General features: G+C 50.9%; 1 protein-coding gene across 1 annotated transcript in view; it reads right to left on the bottom strand.

Moving 5' to 3' along the window:
- Positions 1-4400: 4400 nt before the first annotated feature.
- The window catches only part of OTOA (otoancorin), a 66639-nt gene continuing 54814 nt past the window's right edge, over positions 4401-16225 (bottom strand). The window contains exons 24-29 of the mRNA XM_062180051.1: positions 12305-12447; positions 11446-11582; positions 10830-10927; positions 7102-7294; positions 6807-6997; positions 4401-4451 (exon numbers count right to left, since the gene is read on the bottom strand). Of these exons, the coding sequence (XP_062036035.1) occupies positions 4401-4451; positions 6807-6997; positions 7102-7294; positions 10830-10927; positions 11446-11582; positions 12305-12447 (813 nt within the window). The remainder of the gene's footprint in view (positions 4452-6806; positions 6998-7101; positions 7295-10829; positions 10928-11445; positions 11583-12304; positions 12448-16225) is intronic.

The following is a 16225-nucleotide window of genomic DNA, read 5'->3' as shown; positions in this document are numbered from 1 at the left end:
ACACCTAATGGCTAACAGCGTTAAGTTGTTTGCTGTGCTGTAACTCTCTGCATGACAGCGTTGCTTCAATCAAGCCAGCAAACACACACACACACACCCTGGATGGACACAGAAACCTCTCTTTGGGTAGAGCCCATCACCAGCAGGCCTGGTGGAACCCTGGGTACCAGGACTAGAGTTCAGAACTCAATTCAAAGCTCCACTGGATGGTAGGCAGGCTGAAGCCACAGAGACTTCCAGCCTCCAACAAGCCACACTTGGTAGCCAGAGTGGGCCTGAAGGCAGGGGTCTTGCAAAAGGATCTGGCTGGGGTGATCCTGAACATCTTTAAGGGGCAGGCAGTTGGTCTAGCTGTTCAGACGCCACATCCTGTATCAGAGTGCCTGGCTTCAAGTCTTGGCTCTGCCTCTGATTCCAGCTTCCTTCTAATGCAGAATCAGCTCAAGTAATTGGGCACCTGCCACCTCCATAGAAGACCTGGATTGAGTTCTTGGCTCTTGGCTTCAACCTGGCCCAGCCCTGGCCACTGTGGGCATTTGGAGAATGAACCACTGAATGAGAGCTTTCTCTCTATCTCTGTCTCTCTGTGTGTGGGTGTTTCTCTGCCTTTCAAATAATAAAGAAAAATATATTTAATAGCCAGTATGGTACAGGTCTTACCCAATCAGAACCACAGCCAGCACACTGTAACCTTTGTCCAAGAGACCAGGAACCCTGCATCCAGCTGGGGAAGCGGCCGAAGACAGGGGCTTGAAGTCCATCAGCGGGGGTGACATTGAAAGGTGAACACCTGCCAGTGTGACCTGCTGCTTTCCTGCCTGCAAAGGACTGCGCATCTCAGCCTGGGACCCCAGGGGTCCTGCAGGGCATGAGCTAGATTTGTCTTCCTGCCTGAGGCGATCACCAATTAGATGTGCTGGGAGGCGAGCTGGCCTCCCGCCAGAGGAGAAGGTGAAGGGATTTACAGGATGGCTCTCTGATCTAACTTATTAGAGGAGTTAAAGATACCCAGGCAGGAGGCAGCGCAGCACAGCAGAGGTGTAGCCAGGATTCAAATCTCAACTATGAGGAGGCGAAGGGGCTTAGACAGGAGTTCCTGAGCCTCTCTCGGGCTCAGTCCCCTCGTCTGTGACGGGGACTAAAACAGCACCTACCGGGTAGGCCTGTGATGATGATGAAATGACCTCACAGCGCGGTGACAGCCCTGGGCACAGCAGGACAGAGGGGGCCCTCTGCGATGGCCATGGTTTCACTACTCCAGGTGGGAGGGGCGATCCAGGAACCCCATCGGGAGGGGAAGGGAGCCACACCTGCTTCATGAAGGTCTGACTCCAGGGGCAGTGGTGATCATGAGTGTCTGGCCCGAGGTATTCCAGGGGCAGTGGAAAGGGGGGCTGCAGAGCAAGGTCCAAGGCCTTTCTGTTTGCACCCAGGGTCCAAGGGGCTGCTCCAGCCCAGCCCACCCAGAGCAAGGTGTTGTTTGTGATGAGATAAACGATCTACACTTGGGCAGCACCAGGAGCTGCCACTTCCCAGCCGCAATGAAAGAGAACCAAACCAGACCTTAACTGACCCCGAGGGCCACGCCTTCCACCGAGCGCTCCCCGGATTTTCTGTAATCACCTCACGTGACAGGCAGCTGCAAACCCGCCCGTTGGCACAGCACCCATGGAGGCTGTGAGGGAAAATCCACCTGTCTTTGACGGAACAGCACGGGGTTTTTGGGAGCTCGTGTGGGCTTTGCTTCAGCTTCTCCAGCTGCGATGTCTTTGGTGGATGTATGACGAAGGGAACGTAGGAGGCCTGGTGTAGCCAGGCCGTGCCAAGCCGTCTCTGAGCCAGGGGTACACTTCCAAGTGGCAGCCACCACTGCGCTTCCTCTCCCCTGAGCTCTGACTTCCTGAGCCTGACGCCAAGCGCACCCAGGCATTTTCCAAAAGACACTTCCTTCCAGCCTCCCCCAAAACTGGGCTCGCAGGTTCTTTGCTCTGCTGTGCAGACTTGTTGTGGGAAAGCTTAGATAATTTTAAGTTCACAAGCTGGAAGCCACACCGTTGCTTTGTGTTGCCGTGTTCATCCACCTGTCAATCAGGGGACACTTCCCCCAGGAAGTACCTCCTCTTACCCTGGATGTAGGGCGTGGTACCACGTAAACACTTCCGTTTTTCTAAGCTCATAAAAAACTAGGAAGTGGGCTGGCGCTGTGGCGTAGTACGCTAAGCTTCCGCCTGCAGTGCCGGCATCCCATATGGGCACTGGTTTGAGTCCTGGCTGCTCCACTTCCCATCCATCTCTCTGCTATGGCCTGGGAAGGCAGTGCAAGATGGTCCAAGTCCTTGGACCCCTGCACCCGAGTGGGGGACCTGGAAGCAGCGCCTGTTTTTGGATCGTCCCAGCTCCAGCTGTCGTAGCCATTTGGGGAGTGAACCAGCAGATGGAAGCCCTCTCTCTGTCTCTACCTCTCTCTGTGTTAGGAAAATGGTGCAGTTTTTGGTTTTTTTTTTTTTTTTTTTTTTTTTTTTGGACAGGCAGAGTTAGAGAGAGAGACAGAGAGAAAGGTCTTCCTTCTGTTGGTTCACCCCCAAAATGGCCACTACGGTTGGCACGCTGCGCCAATCAGAAGCCAGGAGCCAGGTGTTTCTCCTGGTCTCCCATGCGAGTGCAGGGCCCAAGGACCTGGGCCATCCTCCACTGCCTTCCCGGGCCACCGCAGAGAGCTGGACTGGAAGACGAGCATCTGGGACAGAACTGGCGCCCCAACTGGGACTAGAATCCGGGGTGCTGGCACTGCAGGTGGAGGATTAGCCAAGTGAGCCGCGGCGCCGGCCAAAATGGCGCAATTTTACCTATGGCGCGATCTATACCCTGACACCATCCTAGGCTCCAGCCCCTGCTGCCATTGCTGGAAGCCTGGTGGCCACAAGGCCCAACCACCGGTGTCAAGCTCCACCCCCATCCTAATGGGATTCGCTGCTCCTACTTCCCTGCCCGCCCTCCGGCAATTTTAAAAGGACCTGTTCCTGAACACGTGGCTCTCTTTCTTCTCTCTCTCCTCTCTCTCCTCTCTCTCCTCTCTCTCCTCTCTCTCCTCTCTCTCCTCTCTCTCCTCTCTCTCCTCTCTCTCCTCTCTCTCCTCTCTCTCCTCTCTCTCCTCTCTCCCCTCTCTCCCCTCTCTCTCCTCTCTCTCCTCTCTCTCTCTCTCTCTCTCTCTCTCATCTAGCTCTCTCTCACTCTCTCTTCTCTCTCTCTCTTATACTCTCTCTTTCCTCGCCCCTTCCCTCCAGCCTGCTGGGTTTTCCCAATAAACTCTTCTCCTTACTCCGGTGTTTGGTGTGTTTTGTGACAATCTTACTCTATGTCTGTAACTCTACCTCTCAAATAAATAAAACCTTAAAAAAAAAAAAAAAAAAAAAAAACTAGGAAGACCAGAAGTGCGCTCTCCTCCACGTAAGGACCAGGGTATGATAATTACTTCTTTGACCCCATTCTCCCTTATAAAGCCCTAATGGACCTGTGTATTTTTCTCACTTTGTAAATAAAGTTTATCACACTGCATGCCGTGTTTAGGCCTGTATTTAGAATTCTTCTCTAAGTAAAAAGCAAGAACCTGGAAAATTAATTTAGACCCACACCTAGCCCACAACAGAATCACACCAGGAACTAACTCCCACCATGTATTTTTATTTTTTATTTCAAGCCAGCCCCAACCTCCAGAGCAAGTTTTTAGCCTCGAACTCCACCCCCCTCCCCGAAAAAAAAGAAAAAGGAATATTTAGAAAGTTTAACTGATAGCTCCACAGCCAACTCCCAAGGCAATGCATCTGGAAAATGTATTTAAGAATTGATTTAATGTTGAGCCATGCTAAATGCTTTAATTTCCAGGCAATGCAGTGCCCACCAATGAGACCCAGCCATCAGGCAGGACTATTGGCTTCTGTTGGGGGATTCATTTATTTCAGCTTTGCTAACTATCGAAGGGGGAGGAATCCAATGCAGCTCCAAGGGAGTGAAACCCAGGCAGAGCAGAAACCAGAGCAGTCCCGGCCGGCAGGGAACCTGGTTCCGCACCGCCTCTCTCTGCCGGGAGGGCAGCGATTTGCCTAGGAAGTCCTCATGCAGGTGCCAGGAAGTACCCTTCCCTCCCCACATCTCTGCCAGCTGGAAAACAGAAGCTGATTGTCGGGCAGAGAGGCTGAAGGATTTACAAGACCATTTTTGAAATTATTTTTCCTTTGGGCGACTTCTAAATGCCAGGGCTCTGTCCCAGCCCCAGTTGAGGCTATAGGTCAAGGTCAGGGTCTTCTGCCCTCTGAAGCATCCTCGGTCTCTACATGCCTCGGTCAACTGCTGGGGGCCCCAAGGGCGATGCTCTCAGGCCACTCACCACCGGGACGTGGCCGTTAGCGCCAGCAGGGGGCAGCCAAACCGAAGAGCCCAAGAGCCAGGCGCTCCTAAAAGCAAACACAAGGCGAGAGCAAGCGTGAGTTAGCGGAAGGTAGACTCAGCCTGCCCAAGTCCCAGTCTCTCTTGGGAACCACTCAACTCCCCCGGTCGATTCGCTGGACTCCTCGGTGGGAATAAAGACTTCAAAGAGGCAGGAGGTGGGGGGGGGGGGGTAAGGTGGCAAATGCAATGACTCAGCAGGCCGGGCTCTGCCTCAATCATGAGTCACCTGGGGAGCTTGTTAAAAATGCAAATTCCAAGATCCTCCCCTGGAGATTCTGATTCAGCACGGCTGGGAGGAGGCCCCAGGATTTGTGTTTTAAGCAGCACTCGTAGATAATTCTGGTAATTATGCAAATTTAGGAAATGAGAGAGAAGGTCTGGCGGCCACTGGCAGCCCTTGCTTGGGCAGCTGCCTGCGGCCACACCGCCCTGACCGCGCCCCTCTGATCTCAGAAGCTCAGCAGGGTCGGGCCTGCTTAGTACTTGGATGGGAGAAGGGCAGGGAATGGTTTGTTAAGGGGCCCTCCTGGACAGTGTTCATCAACGTGACAAACAGGGGGGCCTGCATTTGACCTAAGAGTTAAGCAGCTGATCAGGACACACAGTCCCACATCAGAGCCTGGCTGTACTTCAATTCCAGCTTCCTACTAAGGTGCACACTGGGAAGCAGCAGCTGAGGGCCCAAGTGCAGAGGCCCGTGCCACCCACGCGGAGGACCTGGATTGAAATCCTAGCTCCTAGGCCGGCAGCTCAATAGGCTAATCCTCTGCCTTGCGGCGCCGGCACACCGCGTTCTAGTCCCAGTCGGGGCTCCAGATTCTGTCCCGGTTGCCCCTCTTCCAGTCCAGCTCTCTGCTGTGGCCCAAGAGGGCAGTGGAGGATGGCCCAAGTCCTTGGGCCCTGCACCCCATGGGAGACCAGGAGAAGCACCTGGCTCCTGCCATCGGATCAGCGTGGTGCGCTGGCCGCAGTGCGCTGGCCACGGCGGCCATTGGAGGGTGAACCAACGGCAAAAGGAAGACCTTTCTCTCTGTCTCTCTCTCTCACTGTCCACTCTGCCTGTCAAAAAAAAAAAAAAAAAAAAAAAAGAAATCCTAGCTCCTGGCTTCTGCCCAGGCCCAACACTGAAGGCTTTTGCGGGGTGAGCCAGTAGATGGGAGATCTGCCTCTCAAGTAAATAAAATAAGACATCGTATTTAAAAATTACAATACCCTGTGGCCTGGCAATGTCCCCTGGAAGAGTTTATCTTACAGACACACCTGCACACAAGCAAATTATACAAGCTCATTGGCTGCAGCGTGGGTTGTAACAAACTGCAATGCACGTCCACAGAGATCTGGCAGTTACAGCATAGCCAATAAAACCAACAACTGCGTAGCTCCTGTGCATGGATATGGAACTGTCTCCAAAGTATACTGTTAGGTGGAAAAGGCAAGGCGCCGAACAGGATGTATAATACATTTTTTGTGAATGTGTGGAGATAACCACATTTGACTTGCCTGTGTGCACAGCTTGTCTGTGGACCGGCAAGAGGCTCGGAGCCTTGGTTACCTCTGCAAAGAGGCAGAAAGGTCACGGGGAATGCAGGGAAAGTTTTCTTCTCCACCCTTTCCGGACTTGCATGTTTTGAACCATGGGCACCTCTGTTCATGCAAAACTCGGGAACATTTAAAGATAAATTTTAGGGGCAGGCATTTGGCTCAGCGACTTAAGCTGTCACTTGGGACACCAGCATCCACGTCACAGTGACTGAGTCTAATCCTGGCTGCTCTGCTTCCGACCCAGCCTGCTATTTGCATCCTGGGAGGCAGCAGAGGATGGCTCACGTACGTGGGTCCCTGCCCCCTACATGGGAGACGCACATGGAGTTCAGGGCTCCCGGCTTTGGGCTGGCCCAGCCCTGACTGGTGTGGGCATTTGGGGAGTGAAACAGTGGATATAAAATCTGTGTGTGTGTACACCTTTCAGATAAAATGTTTTAGATGTGTAACAAATAATTTCAAAATGAATGTGTGTTACAGTTCAATGAAAAGTTTTAAGACAACAATAATACACCCAAAGGTGTGGCTCCTGTTTGCAGGTGCCGCCTCTGGCCACTTGTGGCTGCAGAAATTGGGAATCCTGGGATTCGGCATCCCCAAGAGCCAGGGAGCAAGACAGAGACCTCCGAGTCAGGCAAATGGAGGTGCCATCCCCCCCCCCCCCCCGGGTGCTTGCACGCGCTGTTCCCTCCACCCGGGGCCACCATCCATCCGCCTGGCAGAGTCCACCTTATCCACGCTCCATGCCCCAGCCGGGCCACCGCTGATCTTGGGAGGTCTCTGTGACCCCTCTGCCTCCAGCCCCCCACCCCGTGTACCTTCCCCACCACGCTGCCTTGCGGTCGTCGGGCACACTTCATGAGGCTCGCGGAAAACGGAATTAAAAGGGGGAAGGCACGGCCCCGGGGCGGCTCCTCTCCTGCCCTGTTGAAGGCGATCTCACCTGTCTCCTGCCCGAAATTCAGGAATACCGGACCACGAACTCGGAGCGGGGTGCGGGGGACAAGGACTTTGGGTTTGTCGCCGGGGACAGAGACCCCAGCGGCCGCCAGAGACCCGCCCCGGCCGTGCAGAGAGGACGGAGGGGCGGGCGCCTGGGGTGGCTCAGCTCACCTGCGGGCGCACCGGACGGGGTCCGGCTGGGGCTGGCGCTGGCGGGCGCGTCCAGCCAGGAGCGGGTCCTGGCGCCATCTAGCGCCCGCTGGAGGCTCTGCAGCTGCGCGGCGCCGAGCCGCCGGCGCTGGGCGTGGGTCACGGCAGCGGCGTTCTCCGGGCCCAGGGAGGCGATCTGCTGGGCGGACAGCTCCTGCAGGTGGACACCGGACAGCGTCCTCAGCGGGGGACCGGCCCGGCTGCCCCAGACCTCGGCCCACCGGCCCGGGGTCCGCCCCATACCCGCTCCTCTTTACCGTTGCCTTAAAATCAGATCACCCTTTCCTTGCTAAAATTAAAGGTATTTAAAAATAGGACGTCTTAAGCGGAAATTTTCGAAAATGGAAAAGCCGGCCGGGCTTGCCGTAAGCAAGCATCACGTGGAAGCCAAAATAAAGAGAACACTGTTGAGCCCTAGCAAATTTGTTGGCCGACGTCAGAAGTCCCTGGCCACTTAAAAAAAAAAAAAAAGGAAAGAAAGAAAGAAAAAAAAAAAGAAATCGAAACGGGGCAAGGGGCAAGGGGTTAAAGGGTGTGATGGGGATGTGAAGGACCGACCGTGGCTTCCTCCCCGGTGTGCACAGAGCACTCAGGGAGAGCTGGAAGAGTTGGGATTTTCTCTCCCTGGGTGGCTTAGTGCTGTTCACTGCAGGGCCAGAGGCTTCCCCACGCTGCGGCCCTGCACCTAGGGGTGCCCCGTGCAGACGGGCAAGTGCAGGCCTGAGCTCCAAGGACCTGGGTCAGAGCCCCCAGCTCTGCTGCACTCTGGCTGTCACAAAGCCTCTCTGGGATTTGGGGTTGGCTGTGGGGTGGCTCAGAGTGTTACCGGAGAAATTGCAGGGTTCTTGTCTTCGCGCAAGAAAGAATTCAGGCGTGAGACAGAGAGTAGTGGGAGGTAAAATAGCGAGGTTTATTAAGAAGGAACATCTGTAAGGACGGATGGGCACCTCTCCAGACAGGGCCTGAGAGAGAGTGCCCAGTCCCTCAGACTGGGGGAGAGCGGGGCTGCATGGGTGAGTGGAGAGTACACCCGGCCAGGCCAGGCGGGCGGCTCAGCAAAGATGCAGAGAGCTGAGCGCGCAGTCTAGTTGAGGCTGGGGGTTTTAAGGAGATGGGTCTTGCTTCCCCACCTCTGCTCCTCTTGGAACAAAGGGCTTTTTGGATGTAAATAGAAAAACTTCTCTTGAAGGTCTGAAACAAAGGACTTTATGGATGCAAATGTTATCAGACCTGAGGAAGGGAGCAGGGTGTTTGACATGCAGATACTGGGCTGCACCTGGGAGATTGTGGAAGATTTATCAGGCAGGAAGCAGGAGGGGTGAGGGTCTCCACCTGTCAGGTTATCAGGTAGAAGGGGGCAGGGCAGGCAGGATGCGAAATCTGGGCTTCCCCTGAAACCTTGTTAGGATGACTTTGAGATGCAGATGCATATAGATGTCTTCTGTTTAGGCCTGTCACACACACATAAGCTCATAACTGACTTCCTACCTAACAAGAGGACTCCAGTCCTTTGGTGTGACTGCCTTTGCACCATTAGGACTCCGGGGAGGGAAAGTGCAGGGATCTATTGGTGATGTCTGCCGTGGGCAGCAGGGGTGGGAAGCTCTGGCCGGCTGGCTCTGAACCAGACATGGTCTGCAGTCAAGGCGTGGAAGGATGCTGCTTTTCAGGGAGGGCCTCTAAAGCCGTCCTGCTTATTTTTCTGAGGGCAACAAAGCACTGGGCAAGGCACTGCCTCTTTCTCCTCTGCTCCCCTAGGAGTCCCTGGAATCCTATTCCCCTGCTCACAGCTCTTCCCAGCTCCACTCCAGGACATAGCTCAGGCTCCTGAATGTGGCCACGACAGCTCGGAGCTCTGGGTCTTCAGCCTCATGCCTGGCGCTCTTCACTCCAGGAGAACCATCATCAATTGTGGCGTAGCGGGTAAAGCCGCCGCCTGCAATGCCGGCGACCCAGATGGACGCCCATTTGAGTCCCAGCTGCTCCACTTCCGATCCAGCTCCCTGCTAATGTGCGTGGGGAAGCAGCAGAGGACGGCCCAAGTGCTTGGGTCTCTGCCACCCACATGGGAAACTCAGATGGAATTCCTGGTTCCTGGGTTTGGACCAGCCTAGCTCCAGCTATTGCGGCCATTTGGGGAGTGAACCAGCGGATGGAACACCTCTCTCTCTGTCTCTTTGTAAATCTGCCTTTCAAATAAATCTTTTTTAAAAAAATTAGTTACAATTCCCAGGGGGCAACACTTTTCCATGTACTCCCTTCTATAGGGGATGCTATTCCTCCATCTCCACCCAGCTAAGCTGCTCTCCCATATTTAGCATCACCTCCTATCCTCTCAGCACACACACACACACACACACAGCACAGGTGCTCTCCTTGTCATATCCACCATCGACACAGAGTCTTGCGATAAAAAGATTATCTATTTTTGCCAATGTTGCTGACTCGTAACCCACAGGCCAGATTGAATCTCTACGTGATTTCAAAAATAAATTCAAGTTGGCTGCCAACATTTAATTATCAGGAGATCCCACATGGAAATGAAGAGTTCTAGCTTCTTCTCCAGAAAAGGGAGAGTCTGTAATAGTGAGCCCATGTGGTTGCCCCGCACTAATGGAGATAACGAGCAGCCTCCCATTTAGACAGGGCTCTCTCCTGTTCCTCTCAGGCCCCACCCAGCCCGTTGCACTCTCTCGTGTACCTTCCAGCCCACCAAAAGGCACTGTGTTCTAACCCCATCCCCAGCAAATCCCCAGGTGCATCTAACCCAGGGCCTAACTCAATGTGTCTCCTTAATACTTTTCCTCAAGTCAGCTGAACTATTTTTATTTCAGTTTGTTTTAGGAGAAAATCTTATACAAACCTACAATTCTGCATCTGTAAATCTGAAGTAAAAAAAAAAAAAAGTCTGAGGTTCTTCTAAAGGTTAAGAAAAATTTCTTTACTAGAAAAATTTGACCTGAATTGTTGCGAAGCTATTTGTAGTCCCTATTTACTCCAATTAGTATGACTTCTCACAAATTCCTTCACAGAAATATTAACGTGTTTGCTTATAAGGCGCTTCCCTGGACACTGCTGTGTTAAGGCACATACAACATGGGGCCAGCGCTGTGGCTTAGCGTGTAAGGCCACCACCTGCAGTGCTGGCATTCCATATGGATGCCGGTTCAAGTCCCAGCTGTTCCACTTCCGATCCAGCTCTCTGGTATGGCCTGGGAAAGCAGTAGATGATGGCCCAAGGCCTTGGGCCCTGCACTTGCATGGGAGACCTGGAAGAAGCTCCTGGCTCCTGGCTTCAGATTTTCGCAGCTCCGGCCGTTGCAGCCATCTGGGGAGTGAACCAGCAGATGGAAGACCTCTCTGTGTCTCTACCTCTCTATATAACACTGTCTTTCAAATAAATAAAATAAATCTTTAAATAAATAAATAAATACAATTAGAAGACAAATTTAAAATTTCAGAGAAAAAAATGTTTTTACAAACTTTACAAGCAAAACATTTTTACCTCTCATGAGGTAAAACATTTTACTTCTCTCATGAGCCCCTGTCGCTGGTACATGGAGCCCCTCTGGCCCTGTCAGCAGAAGCCCAATTCCAAGCCCCGAGCAGCCCAGGCCCGACACCTGTTTCCCAGTGGGGTCTGAAATGGGGTCGAGCTCCCATTTCTCCTTGAAGCACCGGGCACCTACTTTGAATATCTCATCAGGAAGGCATTTTATTGCTGATGGCTGGAAATACGGCATCAAATCCTTGTCGAGCAATCGCAGCTCTGCCTTAGTTAATCCAGCTGGGGAGAGAAAGGAATCACGAGGGTTTAGTTCAAGCCATCGGAACTCTGCTTGTTTTATTAATGGGGCTGCATAATGATCAGATCCGCGTGTTAGAGGCAAGCATCATTCTTTACAAAAGACCCTGAAAAATCACACTGGGGAATCAAGTTCCTTAATCAACTCAGGAAAAATGTGGGTCACATTAGCCTTGATTGGCCTCCTGTGGTGCAATGTGTGCCCTGAAGGAGTTTCAATTTACACACTTTCAGATTGTGTATAAATCTATTTATGGGCCAATTAAACCACCTTCTACACCAGTGTGCTTCGAGCTTCCGTGTGCACAAGAATCTCCAGGAGAGCTTGTTTAAAAAGCAGCCTGTAGACGCCACCTTCTGCAACATCAGGTCATGAAACCCAGGCTTGCTGTAACTCTATTGATGTTTGCTACACGTGGCCAAGAACTATCTTATCTTTGACCTCAGCTTTAATTTTGCAAAAAAGGAGACAAAGGCTGGGTGCACATGGCACCTCCTACCTGCAATGGTCCCAAGCTCCTGCAACACAGAGCTCGTCCACTCAGTGGGACGGCCAAATACGGCTTCTGCTCTCTTCTTAAACTCGGCCAAGACGTGAGGGCTGCAGAATAGTGTCCCAATTCTGGCCACGACCACCCTGGGCAAAGAGGGAAGGATGGAGTGTGAGCTCAGGGAATTCCCCAGCCGCAAGAGTGAGGGTGCAGAAAATGGATAGACTCAGCAACAGGAGAGGGTCCTGCTACTTCCACTCCCTATGTTAACCTCAGAAAGGGACAAACCATCAGGTAGCAGAGATCTTGATGGAGGGAAGGAAGATGGGTGGAGGGATGCGTGGGTGTGTGGATAAAAGGATTGATGAGTGGGTAGGATGGGTGATGGATGGATGGATGGGTGGGTAGATGGATGGGTGAGTGGGTGGATGGGTAGGTGAGTGGATAAATGGATGTATGAGTGGATAGGATGGATGGGTGGGTAGATGGATGGGTGAGTGGGTGGATGGGTAGGTGAGTGGATAAATGGATGTATGAGTGGATAGGATGGGTGGGTGGGTAGATGGATGGGTGAGTGGGTGGATGGGTAGGTGAGTGGATAAATGGATGTATGAGTGGATAGGATGGGTGGGTGGGTAGATGGATGGGTGAGTGGGTGGATGGGTAGGTGAGTGGATAAATGGATGTATGAGTGGATAGGATGGGTGGGTGGGTAGATGGATGGATGGATGGATTGGTGGGTAGATGGGTGGATGGGTGAATGGGTGGATGGGTGGGTGAGTGGATAGGTGGATGGATGGCTAAATGGATGGGTGGGTAGATATATGAATGGATCATTTGCCATTTTGCACACTACCATTTTGGTTACCTGAACTCTGAGATCTTTATCAGTGGGATTTCAGTGATGTTCATAGCACATAGGGTTGCACCAAGTCCTACTAAATGAAAACTCTTCAGATCCTGGATACCATAGCCTGAATCCTCCAGGAACCCTTGCAGAATGGATTTCATCTACAAAACACAAAGAATTATTTATTTCAGTCACACTCATGACCTTTAAACAAGTTCTGCCTCAGCATCCAAACTCTTCCGGCATCTGTTTCCACAGCTTTCCAACAAAATCTATCTTGTCTCTCTGCCTTTGCTCAAGCAAGTCCCTCCACCTGAAGTGTCCTCTGCATTTCCAGCTATTGTAATCCAGAAATCCTTCCATTTTCTTTTTTTTTTTTTTTTTGGTTCTGTTCAAATGTCACCTTCACCATGAAGTTTTTCTTATCTCAATCACAATGAATTTTTCTTACTCTGTTTCTACAAAAATATTTTCCCCCCTTCCTCCTCAACTCTGGAGAGTAAGTACAGAAAATCCTTTAATGTTGTGGCACAGGTTAAGTTGCTTTGCTGCAATGCAAGCATCCCATACAGGTGCCAGTTTGAGTCCCAGCTGCTCCACTTCCGATCCAGCTCCCTGCTATTGTGCCTGAGAAAGCAGCGGAAGATGGCCCAAGTACTTGAGTCCCTGCACCCACATGGGAGACCAGATGGAGTTTCTGGCTCCTGACTTTGACCTGGCCCAACTCAGGCTATTGGGAATGAACAAGCAGATGGGCAGTTTCTTTCTCTCTCTCTCTCTCTCTCTCTCTCTCTCTCTCTCTCTCTCTCTTCTCTGTAACTCTGCCATTCAAATAAATATTTTTCAAAAGTCGCATGATGACATCATCAGTAAACTGTTATCTCAGAAGGCTAGTGTGTAAAACCCTTGTAATTCTGGCATTGTGACCACTCACTCTTCATGACTTCACCTGGAGAACCAAACCTCCTTACATGCCTTTCTTTAAGATTTATTTATTTATTTGAAAGGCAGAGTGACAGGGAGAGAGTGGGAGAGATAGAAAGAGATTGTTCATCTGCTGGTTCACTCCCCAAACCACTGCATCAGCCAGGTCTGAACCAGGTCGAAGCCAGGAGCCAGGAACGCTATCCAGGTCTCTTAAATGGGTGGTAGGTGACCAAGTACTTGAGCCATTTTCCACTGACTTCCCAGGCACATTAGCAGAAAGCTGGATTGAAGGAAGAGTAGATGGGGCTGGCACTGTGGCACAGTGGGCTAAAGCCCCAGCTGTAGCACCGGCATCCCGTATGGGCGCCGATTCATGTCCTGGATGCTCCTTTTCCCATCCAGCTCTCTGCTATGGCCTAGGAAAGCAGTAGAAGATGGCCCAAGTCCTTGGGCCCCTGCACCGACGTGGGAGACCTAGAAGAAGCTCTTGGCTCCTGGCTTCGGATCAGCCCAATTCTGGCCATTGTGGTCATTTGGGGAGTGAACAAGTACAATGGAAGATCTCTCTCTCTCTCTCTCTCTCTCTCTCTCTCTCTCTCTCTCCTCTCTCTCTCTCTCTCTCCCTCCCTCCCTCTCTGTAACTCTTTCAAATAAATAAAAGAATTCTTTAAAAAAAAAAAAAAAGAGTAGACAAGATGCAAGCCTAGTGTTCCAATATGGGATGCTGCTGCCATTGCAAGCAGCAGCTTGACCCCTGTAGTTCAGTCAGAGCTACTGAATCCTGAGTTTCAGGGGTGATGATATGGCTTAGTCCTAGCTAATCAAATTATATCTTCGCCTGGCTTCCTTTGTAGGTTCTGGATTGGGCATGTGATGCAGCCAGGGCCAATCAGGACTTTGGCTGGAGTACTTTGTGGAGAAGAGCTTCCTGTCCTCTGGACTTGAATTAGCAAGGACACAAGGATCTGCCAGGATCTGCCACGAGGATAGAGGTTGCCTCTGAATGAAGTTAACACAAAGGCAAGCAGAGTCCAAAAACACAGTGAGGGATTCCTGACAACAATGCTGAAGCTCCTGGATCCAGCCATGCTGGGTGGAACTTGAACTTTCCAGGTGAAGCAGTCAATAAATTGTTGTTCATGTCCAATCCAGTTTGTGTTGGATTTTCTGCCACTGGTAACTGAATGGACCCTGATTTGTTTCATCTGCCTATGTCGGACCTCAGGAAGGGTCTAAGCCAATCCCGGGGAGATGATCTGTATAAAAATCTGGGTCCTTCAGTGCTTAAGGGGGCAGGTGGTAAAGACTATAAGAGCTCTTAAGGCAAAGATGGGGAGGAGACCTCTCCTCCCAAGGACAAATGTCTTCTGACAGGAATGAAGGTCATAGGCAAATAGTTAGAAACTCTCCCCAATTCCCTTCAGTATCATTCATCCCCATCCCACAGTGTGGCTCATTAAAGCATGAGAGAAGTTATTGGGAGAAGTTGAGGAATGTTGCCGCGGCTTCCATTTTTCATGAAGCCGTTGCCTTCCCATCCCTCCAGTGTGTTTAAGGGTTGCCTCCTCCGAGAAAGCTGCCCTCCGTCCCTTCTGTCTCAAACAGCCTCCCTCCCCCACCATTCCTATGAACCACTGTCCATTTTCTGCATAACATCCCATTTAAAAAAAAAAATTTCAGATTTGCTGCTCATATTGTTGACTCCACCATGTAGATTCCCAAAGACCAGAACCCTACCTGGCTAGATCATCATTATATCCCCCAACACTTAGCATAATGCCTGCCACACAGTGGGAATTCACTCAGCACTTTCTGAGTGAATGGATGAATAAATGAATGGAGAACTGAGTGAGGGGTCTGTAGAAGTCACGAGCAACATGTACTCCTTTGAAGTGGCATCTATGTTGCCCTTGTCATGTGGTGGACAGGGAGGTTTCTATCTCCAGGGAGATTCTCCATGTTTCTGCAAGACAGACTGGCAGGTGTATTCATTAAGTTGCCCTCAATGACTACAAAGCTCATGGCTACTGCAGGGGACTGTTGGTCCCAGCATGCTTAGACTTACCTGTCTTTGACTGAATGGGAACAGTCACTCAAAATCATAATAGCTAACATTTATCAAATGATTATTGTGTGTTGGCACTATGTTGACCACTTTACACACCCTATCTAATCCTCACAGCATCCCAGAAGCTAAGGCCAAGCCTGCCATGTGTTGCTTAATGACAGAGGAGGGGGAATACTGAAGACTCTTGGGGTACTAGTAATGCTTTTGTTCTTAATTTGGGTGTTGGTTATGTTGGATGATCAGAGGACTAAAAACTCATTTATCTGTACAATTGGGTGCCTTTCTTGATACATATACTGTATTTCAATAATTCTTTCAAAAGAAATGCATTAGTAAGTGATTTTTGTTCTTGTGTAAACATATAGAGTATATCTACACAAATCTGGATAGTGTGGCTACTACATACACCTCTGAGATATATTATAATCTGATGGGAACCACTGTTGTATGTGCAATCTGTCTTTAACCACTGTTCTGCAGCACATGACGGTGTTAATATGTCATCTGTTTCACAGATGAGCAGACTGGGGCACAGAGAGGTTAAGTAAGTAGGCCAAGGTCACACAGCTAGGAAATAATGGTCCCAGGATTAAAACCCAGACGGTCCAACTCCAGAGCCTGCACTCTCAGCCACTGAAGATACTTGGCTATGGAGAAAAGACGGAGACCCACGTTAACTTGTGGAAATTTCTTCTTAAGTCTTCATGATCAGGCTTCCCTGGTTGTCTCGTAGCAATTTGTGCTCCCTCCCCCAACAATCAGGCATGCCCATTTTCAAAGGAAAGTGCAAAAATACAATTCAAATAGAACTACTCTGAAGATGCAGTATTAAATTGCCCTTGCCACTGCAGCCCGGAAAGTGCAAGCTCAGCCCGCAAGGTGATAAGTCAAAATATATTTCCCTGAATGACTGGACCAACGCATAGGTAATGATTCCAAGACAA

Source organism: Lepus europaeus, chromosome 21 (genome assembly GCF_033115175.1).
Source record: "Lepus europaeus isolate LE1 chromosome 21, mLepTim1.pri, whole genome shotgun sequence".
In the NCBI taxonomy this organism is placed as follows: domain Eukaryota; kingdom Metazoa; phylum Chordata; class Mammalia; order Lagomorpha; family Leporidae; genus Lepus; species Lepus europaeus.
This window is presented reverse-complemented; position numbering and strand designations above follow the sequence as displayed.